This window comes from Vidua chalybeata, chromosome 6 (genome assembly GCF_026979565.1).
Source record: "Vidua chalybeata isolate OUT-0048 chromosome 6, bVidCha1 merged haplotype, whole genome shotgun sequence".
NCBI classification, from domain to species: Eukaryota; Metazoa; Chordata; class Aves; order Passeriformes; family Viduidae; genus Vidua; species Vidua chalybeata.
In genome coordinates this window covers 56943078-56955926 of record NC_071535.1, presented here as the reverse complement: position 1 = coordinate 56955926, position 12849 = coordinate 56943078, and the positions used below count along the sequence as shown (strand labels likewise).

General features: G+C 52.8%; 1 protein-coding gene across 1 annotated transcript; it reads left to right on the top strand.

Annotated features, from left to right (window-relative positions):
• The first annotated feature begins 2656 nt into the window (after positions 1-2656).
• LOC128789272 (prolactin-releasing peptide receptor-like) lies at positions 2657-6373 on the top strand. The gene is made up of 2 exons (XM_053945023.1): positions 2657-2737; positions 3864-6373. The coding sequence occupies exon 2, from the start codon at positions 3929-3931 to the stop codon at positions 5012-5014; it is 1086 nt and encodes a 361-aa protein (XP_053800998.1). The 5' UTR covers positions 2657-2737; positions 3864-3928; the 3' UTR covers positions 5015-6373.
• Positions 6374-12849: the final 6476 nt, after the last annotated feature.

Here is a 12849-nt window from a genome sequence, read left to right as displayed (position 1 = left end):
ACTGAGAGTACAGACTTGGGGTGGGTCTATACTTAAATCACCATTAAAAAAACCCTTTAAAACTTCTTTACAAAATCACTGAAACTGTGAATAGGAGTGTGATGTGTCCAAGCAGTGTCGATGCACTTGGTGATGGCACACGATTCGAGCAGCAAGGGTTTTACCTCCCAATATTGGGATTTATTTTGGGGAAAAAACAGGCTACTGAGCTCCTCCCCACCAAACCAACTCTTGCTGGTAAAAGCAGCAGCCTCACTAGGGGTGGGTTTTACTTCTACAGCAACACCAGTCTTGCTGTGTGTGGAAATAACTCCCACAGAGGGAGACTTGCTAAGGCTGGAAAAACCCTCTGGGATCATTGAATCCAAGCCCAGCACAGCTGAGCCCACCCGTGTCCCCAAGTGCCACAGCCACACAGCTTTTAAATCCCTCCAGGGCTGGGGGAGTCTACTCTTGCCCTGGGGAGCCTGTTTTTAACAATTTAACCCAGAGGAGACATCAGTGACATCTCAGGGACACATCAGAGGCGCAGGCAGATCTACAGCCGCAGCGCCTGGTGGCATCAAGTCCAGACCATTAGGCACAGGCAGATACAGGGAGTGACTTTCAGGCAGGATAAATGAGTAAATCACAAAGGAAACAGCAGCCCTCTTCCCCTTTGTACCTTTTAAAGACACCATTTTACCTTTTTCTCTGTATGAAACAGCCTTTCTGTACCCCTGGAGAGGTACAGAGTGCAGAGCCCATGTGCTGATGCAGCCCCAGCCTGGCAGGGCTTTGCTTTCATAATGGGGCAGAATAAAGTATCTAACACAATCCACCTGCTGCCTTGTCAGAGCAGGGGAGGGCAGGGCTGACAGAGCACTTTGGGCAGCAAGAGAAGGCTCCCACCCATGCGAACAGGAAAAAATGTGCTTCTCCACAAGCTTGGAGCAAAGGAATCGATCCCACAGAAGCATGAGATGGCAGCACCGTGTGGTGCTGCTGAGAATCACAGAATTCCAGGATAGTTAGGGTTGGAAGAGAGCTCAAAGCTCATCCAGTTCCACCCTGTGCTGTGGGCAGGGACAACTTCCACTATGCCAGGCTGCTCCAAGCCCTGTCCAACCTGGCCTTGGACACTGCCAAAGATGAGGCAGCCACAGCTTCTCTGGGTGACCTGTGCCAGGACCTCAGCACCCTCACAGGAAAGGATTTTTTCCCAATATCCACTCCAAACCTTCCCTCCTTCAGCTTATGGCCATTAAATATTCCATCCTCCTTTGGAACTGACAGGGTCTCAGGGATCTCTGGTTATTTCTAGAAACCACCCTGATGACATGGAAAAGAATAAAAATCACAGCAAACTGATTCCTGTCCATCATCTGTACGGGATAGGAGGAACACCAGGATGCCACGGGAGGGGCCTCCAGCTCGACCGTCAGGGTGGGCTGCAGCTTTCAAACCCACCCTTGTACCCCTGAGCCAGGACCTGGAGCGGGGCAACATGAGCTCTGGGAATAAGTGATTTATTCTGCATGCTCTGGAAGCAGCAACGATAATGTCAAAGAAGGTTTTTCCAGCATGAGTCTGTGCAGAGGGAAGAGCTCCCAGCGCTGCAGCCGGGCCACCCTGGCCATGGCACATCCAGGCGGGGATGGAGCCTGTGCCTGCCTTGGGATGGACTCATCATCCTGCTGTCGGCTCCAAAGCCCAGCTCTCCTCTCAAACCAGCCTCTGGCTCTCCTAATCTGATTGTTCTGCTCTTTAAAATTAACAGCAGCTCTCGTCAGGCACTGATATGGAGACAAAGATTATTTTCTTCCTGCTGATTATTTGGCAGGGGTGAGCACTCTCCTCTTGATCGGCTCAGCCAGTTTTAATAACCAGCCCAGCTCCATCAGATTGGGATGAATTAATCACTGTCTTGCACCAAAACTCTCAATTTTCCAGAGCTTCTGTGACTGCTCTGCAAATTTCCATTCCTCTTATCCCCCAAAATTCCAATGGATGATATTTTTTTATCATTTTCCCTTATTTAAGTAAGGCTGACCGTGGTACCCTTTCTCATTTGGGGCAATTCACAATGGCTGGACCGGCCTCACCCCATCCTACACTTGCCCCCTCAGTTGGGCCACTAGCACCCCGGGGCTGGGTGCCCATCACCCTACGGCTGGGCCACCCTCACTCCACTCTTCCCTCACCCCACTCTGCCCTCACCCCACTTTCCCCCCCCTCTTCCCTCGCCCCCGGGCCGGGACACCCCGACGGGGCGGGCGCTGCCGACTCCCGGAGCTCCGCGCGGTCCCTGTGCCCGCCCGCCCCGTCCTCTCCGCGCCTTGCTCCCCTTCCCTGCCGGGAGAATGTCCCTGGATCCGGCCGCGAGGGTGAGGGAGGGGCTCCCCGCAGGCCCCCGGTGCTCCCCGCCGGGTCGGGGGGCGGGATGCGGCTCCACCTGCGGTGCGGGGCGGTGGGATGTGCGCGTCCCCCCGGGTACGTGGAACACCGAGCGCCGTGGGTGGGAACGTCCTGTTCCTCCGGGACTGAAAGGCTCAGGCAGAGTGAAAAAAAAAAAAAAAAAAAAAAAAAGACAAAGCAAGACAACAAAAACCCCACACCATAAAAACCCGGCTGAGATCGGCTGTGCCGGAGCCTCCCGGTGAACACCCTGCGAAGGGAACGCTCCTCCTCATCCTCACGGGAACATCGGCGGGCAGCGGGCGGCTCCCGGCCCTGAGCACCCCGGACCCCTCGGCAGGTAAGAGCGCTCCGGACTGGGACAGGGGGTCCCGCAGCCACACCCTGGACCCCCCAAACCCCAGCCAGAGCTGCGGGGTTCTGCATTTATCAGAGAGGGAGCAGGACTCCGGCGATGCACAGAAGGGCTGGTTTGACTCTCATGGGTACACGAAGCAGAATTAGAGAATTTAATTGAGCTTCAGAATTTACATTCTGTAAGTTAATGAGCATTTTGGCTCCTCAGCTGCAAGTTTCCTGATGGATTTTGTGCTCCTGCCCCAGGCAGGGCGCGGGGACCTGGAGCTGTGGTATCACAGCGTGTGCCCTGTGAGTGCAGCTGGGATGTAGAAAACCTCAATATCCCTCGGTTAATTACAAGGGTTTCTTAATTAATGCTGATTTGACTCTCCAATGGGGTGAAAAGACTGTCCAGATCCTGGTAAGGGGGATCAAACAATAATTTTGAGAGTGTGGGGCTTGAAAGGAGGGTCCTGGAGGGGAGCTCTTAATTTCCATACATTTTCTGTTGGAATACATTTTCCCCTGTGCTACTCTGAGTGGGTTTGTGGAGGTGCTCAGGGAGCCAGGCACTCCCTCCTTCCCTCCCTCCTATCACAGCTGCCACAGGGAAAGACAGGAGAAGCCAAAGTTCCATGGGTGATGAAGACATAACCAAGGGGATAAAAGAACCCAGTGGGATGGGTTGGGGTGGGAGAGATACAGGAGTGCAGGGAATGGAAAGGATGCTCCTTTCCCATCCCAGCCAGGTGGCATGGGGCCGGTGGGTCAGGGTGGAATTAACTGGGAAAAATAAAAAGCAAGAAATGCAGGAGTGTCTTTTTTTTTCTGCCTTAAGTCAGCACAGCTCCCAGGTGTGGGAGGTTTCTTGAGCTGATTTCTGTGTCCTGCTGCCCCAAGCTGGCAGATCCCCACAGATCTGTGCTGGCTGCTTGACTATTTCACAGCCAGCTTTCCAACTCTCCTCCATACCGGAGCTCCCCTGTGTCTGTCACAGGGCATCTTCACTCTTAAGCAAGTCATTTAAACCAGCCAGTGTCTCAGCACAGGGCTGTGCAAAAGGCCAAGACTCGGGACAGGTCCTTCTGCCCAGGAGTTCAGCCAAAATGTATTTATGTCCCCTCCAGAGCTCAGAGGCTCATTGTGTTTGACTTTGAGTTGTGGAGAAGCTGCATCAGCCACAGGGGTTCCCATGGCTCAGCTGCCCAATGACTCCTGGCACAACGACTCAGCCCTGATCTTCACCGGCCTGGACCTGCTCCTGGAGCTGAAGCCGCTCTTCATCCCGCTCTACGCCACACTGGTGGTGGTGGCGTGCATCGGGAACCTCTTCCTCATCCTCCTCATCGCCCTCACCAAGAAGCTGCACTGCACCACCAACTTCCTGATCGGGAACCTGGCGGTGGCCGACTTCATCATGTGCCTGGCCTGCGTCCCCCTCACCGTGTCCTACGCCTTCGAGGAGCGGGGCTGGCTCTTCGGCATGTCCATGTGCCACTTTGTCACCCTGCTGCAGGCTGCCACCGTCTTCGTGTCGGTGCTGTCTCTCACGGCCATCGCCATCGACCGCTACGTGGTGGTGGCGTACCCGATCCGCAGGCGGATCAGCCGCAGGGCCTGCGTCGGCCTCGTGGCCTGCATTTGGCTGCTCTCCATCGCGGCCTCTGTGCCCACCTCACTGCACACCCACTACTTGGACCTCAACGCCATCGGCCACGACATGATCATCTGCGAGGAGTTCTGGAAGCACGAGGAGAGGGAGCGGCTGCTGTACTCGTGCCTGATGCTGCTGCTCTCCTACATGCTCCCGCTGCTGGCCGTGTCCGTCTCCTTCTGTGCCATCACCTACCACCTGCGCAGGAGGAATGTGCCGGGCGCCGCCTATCCCTGCCAGGCCAAGTGGACCAGGACCAAGCACAAGACCTTCCGGGTGCTCACCATTTCCGTGGTCTGCTTTGCCGTCTGCTGGCTGCCCCTGCAGGTGGTCAACTTCATCCGGGACATTGACGAGGAGTTCACCATCCTGGACAAGAGGTACGTCAACGTCATCCAGGTCTCGTGCCACCTGATCGCCATGAGCTCTGCCTGCTACAACCCCTTCATCTACGCCTCCCTCCACGACAAATTCTGGTTCCACCTCAGCAGCTACTTTTACCGCAAGAAGCAGAGCTCCAGGAGCATGTCCTGCAAGGCTTCCCGCTTCAACACCTGCTCCACCCTGGCAGATGCTCCCACCGGGGCCTCAGACAAGATAGCTTTGCAGTCCAGGTTACCTTAGCTGAAGGACCTTGAGGGATTTGGTTTGCGTGGCCCTATATCCCAAACCATGGCTGGGACATACCCCTATATCCCGAATCATGGCTGGGTGTAGTAGGTGTCCAGTGCTACATTTGGAGCACAAAGACTTCACCCCGTGGCTTATGCAGGAGGTGGGTCAGTGTCTGAGCAAGGCAAACACCCATTGTGTAAAAAACTCTTTGGAGAGCGCACGTCTTCATTTTGTAGAATATAGATTGTTCCTAAGCAACAGGCAGCACTTTGTGCCATGGGAAGAGGTCGACTTGCACAGGGAGCCATGAAATTGCTGTGCATTTATCCTTTAAAATTGTGGCTTACTGGTGAAGGCACAATTTAGGACAATGTGCATTCTGCAGGTGCAGATGGGAGCACGTGGCTGCTGACAGCAGGAGGCTGGTTTGAAATGGGTGTGACTTTCATAACCTGCTTGGCCTGCTGGAGGAGCCACCCCTGTAACCAGACAGGGCATCCCAGTTTCTCCAGCCAAAGGTGCAAATGCAGCTGGGCACATCCACGAAGTCATCACTGCTCTTCATGGCCAAGTAGGACTCGAAAGATCTCAAGTGATGAGTTTGCTAGGAATGATGTTTCAAATTCTGTTCCCAGGGAAGTTGAGGTTGGTGTATGTCCACATTCAGGGTCCTGCAGTGGAGGTGGGAATCCCAGTGCCAGGCTGTTCTATCCCAGAAGCTGCCTGATGAAGGGTGGGTTTGCTTGTCAGGGTTCCTCGGTGTCTGAAGTGCCTCTGTGGCCTCTCAGGCTGCTCTGTGCAAGCAGCACATGCAGAAGGCAGTGTCTCCTTACACCCAATTCCCATCTAGGTTTTAACCTCTTGATTTCCCAGGAGAAACCCTTGGGAACAGCCCACAGGCACCAGCACCACCATAGGCACCTCAGCTCAGGGCCGTGGCAGCTCCCAGCTGCCCTGCTCTGTGGGGCCGAGCCGTGACCTCCCACTGCTCCTTGTGCCCAAGGACAGGACTTCAAAGCCCCCAGGCAACAGGTCCTCAGCCCTGCACAGAACCTGCCCATGGCCCTGGCCAGCATCCCCACTTCTGCCAGCAGCTGGGGAGCATCCAGGGCACACACAGCTGGCTGGACCCCAACAGGATCCATAATCCACTCTCCTTACACCCACCCACAAGCTCATTCACCTTCTGGCTGAAGCCCTCATGGTGGTCCTAGAAGGACTCATGATCTTCTGTGGGGTGATCAGCAGAGACAGGGACCCATCTAAAGTAGTGCCAGTGACCTCTGTCCTGTTCCCATAGAGCAGCTCCCTCCTCAGCTTCCTGAAGCTTCCCTGGGCCTGGGCTACTCATCCCGGAGGAGCCAAGCAAGGCAGAAGATCTCTGTTTGTCCTTCCTGTAATAAAGGCTTTGAGAGCTTGGGCTCTGTGTGTGTTGATGTGAATCCCACAAAACCCAGAAACCCTTGACTGCAGCTCAGCCACATCCCAGGAAGATGCCAGCTTGGATATGGTTAGTTCTGTCCCAGTCCTGGGCAGAGGAAGATCCTTGGAGGTCAGGCTGGGATTAGTGCTGGACCAGGTTGCTCCAAGCCCCACACAGCTTGGCCTTAGACACTTCCAGGGATGGGGCAGCCACAGCTTCTCTGGGCAACCTGTGCCAGGGCTTCACCATCCTTGGAGCCAAGAATTTCTTCCCAGTATCCCATTTAACCCTGCCCTCTGTCTGACTGAAGCCATTTCCCCTTGTTCTGTCACTGCTGATGTTGATTCCTTCTCTCTTCATTTCCCCCCAACTCCACCACACATTCATTCCCATCACTGCATTTATCTGCAGGACCATTTAAAATCCATACATCCATCCCAGAGAAGAGATCCACAAAGAGGTTTCCTTTTCCATGTTTCCAGACTAGACTAGAATTTGCAGTTATTGAGCACTGGGAGAGAAAACCCCTACCCTCAGGTCCCCCTGTTTAGATGTTTTGCTCATTCCCCAAACTACCTGCAGGAAAAGGGAAAACACTATTTTGGGAGAGTGAGCTAAAAGCTGAGAGACGTCTGAGAATAAACACAGAAATCCCGGAGCTGCAGTCTGTGATTCACAGAAACTGGATATATAAAGGAGAACACGGTTGGTTTTCTTAATGAGAGCAAATTAATCAGATAAATGAGGGAGGAAAACATGTTTGAAGGCTGATTCTGCAGAGCTTTCCTCAGGAAGCTGCTCGAAGCTTTTCTCCCAAGAACCAGGGTGTATAAAGGGGATATTTTGGTTAAATCATCCTCAATTATTAAGAGCTTTGCACAATATTCTCCCTGAGAGTGTTTCTTCCTCCCAAACTCTCTTGTTGGGATAACAGTTGGACTTCATGATCTTAAAGATCTTTTCCAACCTAAACAATTCCATTCTGTGACCCTCTCCTCTACCTGGATTTGGTGCCTGTAGCTCTCCCATCTGCCAGGACACAGCCCAGGAAGGGAAAATATTGGTCAGCCTGTTCAAGTGTTTACAGCTTTAAGGGGCAGATAATATAATTGGGGCAGATAATATAATTTATTCCAGTGATGGTCTCTCAAAAGCATTCAAGACATGATTATTTGAAAGAGCTTACCTACAAGTAAGGTATTATTCCCATTATTTGGTCCCTATCCAGGTTTCTCCCATGGCTGCAGATGATGAGGCCCTTTGTCCTGCACTGCAGAATGAATTGAGATGAGGATCAGCTCTAAATGCACACAAAGGATCAACACTGTTTTCATGTGTACTCCTAGAAATTTCCTCCTCTGTCTCCAAAACAGGCACAGCAAACAAAATTAGCCTGGTAATTTTCCATTGACTTTTAGTCCCCTTCTCGCCGTGTTTGTTCTGTCTGGATATCACCAGTGATGACAAAAATCCAGAACGGAGAAGCTCTTCCACTGAGCCAGGATCATTGGTCAAATTTGATCTGTGGATCTGGAAAAAGCTTAGAAATTGCTGATTCATTTTATATTATTATCATTATTATTTTTATTATTACTATAATTATTTCTTGGTTTATTGTGAATAACATTCTGACTCAAGCCACTGCTTCTGATTTCTTTGACAGGGCTTGCAAAACATCTTTTGCATTTCTCTGAGCAAATTCCATGGGCTGTACAAACCGTGGCCAGCTCTCTTCCCAGATCTTGGCTCTGGTTAAAGAGGCAGGTTTGTGACATGTACATGAGTAAATCAGGCTTATTTTCACTTCTTTTTGGCTAAAAGCACAGTTGATACAGCTCAGGCTCACAGTAATGACCTGGAATTGGCCCTGGTTTGGGATGGAAGGGACCTTAAATCCCACCCAGTCCCACCCCCTGCCGTGGGCAGGGACACCTTCCAGCAGCCCAGGTTGCTCCAAACCCCATCCAACCCGCCCTTGGGCGCTTGGGGGCTGGATCCCACTGGATCAGGCAGACTGAGCACCTTCCCATGGACATCACCTCTCTGTGAACTGCTGGATCTTCCAGCATTGTTGAATTATTGAAAGCACCACAGGTGATTTATGGATGTACCCACTTCCGACTCATCCCATATTCCCCCGGTGCCTCCTCCTCCTCCTCCATCGCTGCGAGCGCTCACACTTTAATTTCTGTGAGCGTAGCAGGCTCTCGCTGCAGCAAATTAACCAAGATTTCCTAAAGCCCAGTTTACTCCTCATTCATCTATTTTATCCATCATCCCGCTCCCGCTGCAGATGCCAAGAATCTCCTTAGTCACACACCACGGTCACCGCGCCCCAGTTCAGGGACAAACCTGGCATTTACCAGACTTAGTTCAACATTGCTCCCCCAAGGTGATGATGAGGGATGATGTGCCTTGTGCCAGTCCCCAAAAACCTACAGACACATCCCTGGCTTGGTGGCACTGCCTGGGACTCTCCAGCATGGCAAAGATAGAGCAGAGCTGGGAGACGCCCCAAAACCCTCCCACTCAAAGCAGCATTTTTACTGCAGGCTAATATCCAATTTTTGGTGCAACGAGGTAGACACAGACATTTCCTGCAGCGGGGATGGATGGAGTCATCCCACAACCCCTGGCAGCAGTGAAGTCAGGGTGATGCTGCAGCCAGATCCCCCCAGGCAGGGGGGGTTGTTCTCCCCTGGATGCTCCAGCCCGTGTCCCGGCTGTGATGAGCGGGATGAGGCCGAGGCCACGCACAGCGTGAGGGTGACGGGCACTAATTCCACATAATTCCACAGATGAGGTGAGCGCTGATTGCCACGCAGGGAAGCGCTGCGGAGCGGCTCTTGGTTGCCATAGGAACCATCAACCTCCTGGGAAAAGCCAAATTACTGGATTGAGCGGCTTCTGTGGCGGTGACAGTGGGGAGCTCTGCATGGTGACACCCTCCTGCTCCAGGAATGGAACCAGGGCAACCTCAGGAGGTGAAAGATGGCAGTGGGGATGCCTAAGGCTCCAGGGAAACCTTGGAGCCCCTTCCTGCGCCTAAAGGGGCTCCGAGAGAGCTGCAGAGGGATTTTGGACATGGGCCTGGAGCGACACGAGGGAATGGCTTCCCACTGCCAGAGGGCAGCATGGGAGATTGGAAAGAAATCCTTCTTTGTGCGGGTGCTGAGGCCCTGGCACAGGGTGCCCAGAGAAGCTGTGGCTGCTCATCCCTGGAAGTGTCCAAGGCCAGGCTGGACAGGGCTTGGAGAGCAACCTGGTCTAGTGGGAGGTGTCCCTGCTCAAGGCAGAGGCTGGGATGGGATGGGATGGGATGTCCTGGCAGGGGAACAAAGGGTCCCTGCAGATTTTACCAGGGCTCTGAAGGGCTCTGCATTGCCAAGAATGTGCAGGATGTTGATAAAGCTTCAAAGTTCTGAACTAGAATCCTCGCAGCTCTTTATCCCAAAAATGTGGAAAAAAAAAAAAATATTGCAATAATCCCACTGGGTTGCAACAAGAACCTGGTGAAGCAAATGGATGAATTTTCAAGATTTACCCTTAAACTCACCCCAAAGCACAGCCTGGTCCTTCTCAGTTCGTCAGGAACCATCACCTCCTGGGCCACCCTGAGCCTGAAGCAACACCTGGAAATACCCAGGCAGGTTTACTAGTGCTCATCCCTCCTGCATTAACAAGAAATCTTAATCTCTCCCCTTGCCATGGGGTGTTTCCAGGCTGACAGCTCCCTCCCTCCATGGAAGACGACACAGTTCCTGCGTCTCCATAATTATTTACATGTGGGCTGTGTTTATTGGCAATTAAACGGTTCGGTGGCTCCGAGACATCAGTCTCCTCTAAACATGTTGTCTGCCAGACTGCTTCCTGCCGGCAGGGGAAGCATGGGATGGGGAATTCTGCCGAGCCCTCCGGGGCCGCGTGTGGATGGGAGGGAGCAGCTGGCAGAGCCCCCCGGAAAGATGATGCTCTAACGGAGCAGGTTTGGAATTGGGAGCCACGGGGAGGGGTGGGGATGGGTTAAACATTGCGCAAACAGGCGGAGCTGAGCCCTGGCAGATCAGAGGGGTGGCAGGGATGGGGTGTGCAGGAGTATCCCAGGCTGGAGCAGGGAAGGGAGGGATGTGACAGGCAGGGATGGGGCCGTGGGACCGTGCAGTGTCCCCGCCAAGGCAGCTTTGAAGAGTTACAAGTCTTCAAAGACCCACTGCAACGCTGCAGGGCCCACTCTTGCTATTGCAGGACTTGGTTAAAGCGATTTTTCATACGGAATTGTCTGAAGCCAGCGAGCGGAGGGCGGATTCCTGCAGAGCTGCTCCAGGGAAGGCTCCGGCTCCGGCCGCGGTGCTCACAGACTCTGTGTCTCTGCAGCACCGTCCCGTCAGAGCCAGGATTTTCCTGCCGTCCCGCAGTCCTGGCTCCAGGGGGCTCTTTGTGAGCACTCAGCAGCACAGACCCCCCAGCCCTGCCCTGCTGCCAGGGCTCTGCCACAAACCAGATGGTTTCACGGCCACCCCAAGTGTCCCCAGCTCCTCATCCCCAGCTACTGCTTCCTTCAAAGCCCCCAGCCCCCAAAAGCCTCCTGAGCCCCAGGATCCCACAGAACACCTTGATTCTGGATGGGGCTTGGAGAAACCTGGTGTATTAGAAAGTGTCCCTGCCCATGGCAGGAGGTGGGACTAAATGATTTTTAAGGTCTGTTCCCACCAAAATCATTCTGGGATTCTCCCCAAAGGTCAGGCTTGCTGGGCTCTCATCAGCTGAACATCCACCTGGACTTGCCAATGATCAGGAGGTGGGATTGAGGTGTGGGAAGAAAAAGCAGCATGGGGATCCAGATATTTATATGCACTTACTACGTTTTCACATTTTAAATCTCAAGCCTTTGCTGCTTCTCCCTGCTTGGCCCTTTCCCAGGTTAGAAATCAGCCTGAACCTTCTCAATTCTGCTCTGCTGGTGGCAGATCTGAGCCTACACCCAGCCACGCTCTTTATCCTTTACTCCTCACTCCAGCACCTTAAAATTCCTTCAAACAGTGGCAGCTTCAACAGGGTTTTCCTCAGGCACCTGTGTGCTGCTGCTGGTTCCCACATCCCTGTTTTCCTCCTCACCTGATGCTCCCCAACAGGAGCAACAATAAACAGGATTTTGCTGGTTGCTTTGAGCTTCTTCCCAAGCCCCTGGTGCTTTCAGGAGAGCAGAAGGACGTGTTTAGGCCCCAAAGTGCCCTGTTGTTCCCCATTCCAAGCTCCAACCAGCAAATACCACTCACCAGAGCCACTGAAAGGTGCAGTTTCCACACTGATTCCAGGCCTCGCCAAAGAGCTCTGCAGCTCATGGATAAACCCTGATGGAGATTTATTTTAGTCCCTCTCATAGCTCAGCAAGGATTCTGTGGCTCCCACTAGCACTTTGGAGAGGTATAAAGCAAATTCCTCAAGCTTCTTGGCTTGAAATCACCTTAAGATTTGCTGAAAGCAACAGAAAATGCAGGTTATCATTGTGGGTCTGCAAAGAAAAGGCTTTTTGAGAGTTTAAAATCCAAAGGTGCTTTTTCCCCAGAAAAAAAAGGAAGCCACCTTGTCTGTCTTTATAGGCAAGTGGAAAACAGACCTGGAAGATTCCTGGACATGAAGAAGAGGTTGGATATAACTGAGACAGGAGACTCCTGCCTGTTACCTGAGATGGGATTCCAACCCCGGTTCCAACCCCGCTACCGACGTCCTTTGGGATCCTAAATGTGGGGCAGCTCTGCTGAATTTGGTGGCACCAGCACTGTGGAAAGAGCAGGTGAAGTTCTACAAGCCCTTCCCATCCAATCATGACACTTCTGATTTCTCCTCTTTTAACCCAAAGGACAAACTGCCAAGGACAAGGAAAACCACGTGGAGGCACATGGGCCCTGGCAGAAGGTTCCTGACCGACAAGGTGTTCCCTTCTCCCTCCCGCTGGCAGTGGGCCTGGACATATTTTGCTCACGATGCAACTTCCATTATTTCCATGGCAACCATCCTTTGTCGGGGCTGAAGACTGGAGATTTTTTAACAACTCCCCGTTTGCCAATTCAAGCCCCAGAAGGAAAAGGGAAAGTTCTCATTCACATGCAAAATAGCTGCGATAAAAGCCGAGGGGTGCAGGGCGGGGGCAGCGCTTGGGCACGGAGCTTTTCATCCCAGCCTTCCTCATTTCCTTGCTTTACAGTGGCAAAGAGCCTCACCCAGGGATGTGCCTGACACCCTCTCAAACCCATGGAATGGGGTTGGAACTTGACGATCTTTAAGGTCCCTTCCAACCCAAACCATTCCGGGATTCTATGAATACCAAAATATCTCTACACACAATAGACCCATTGGAGACGCTTTCTTTTGGCTCTACCAAAATCCTGCCTGTGAGGGAAGGAACATCCCAAGGATGTTT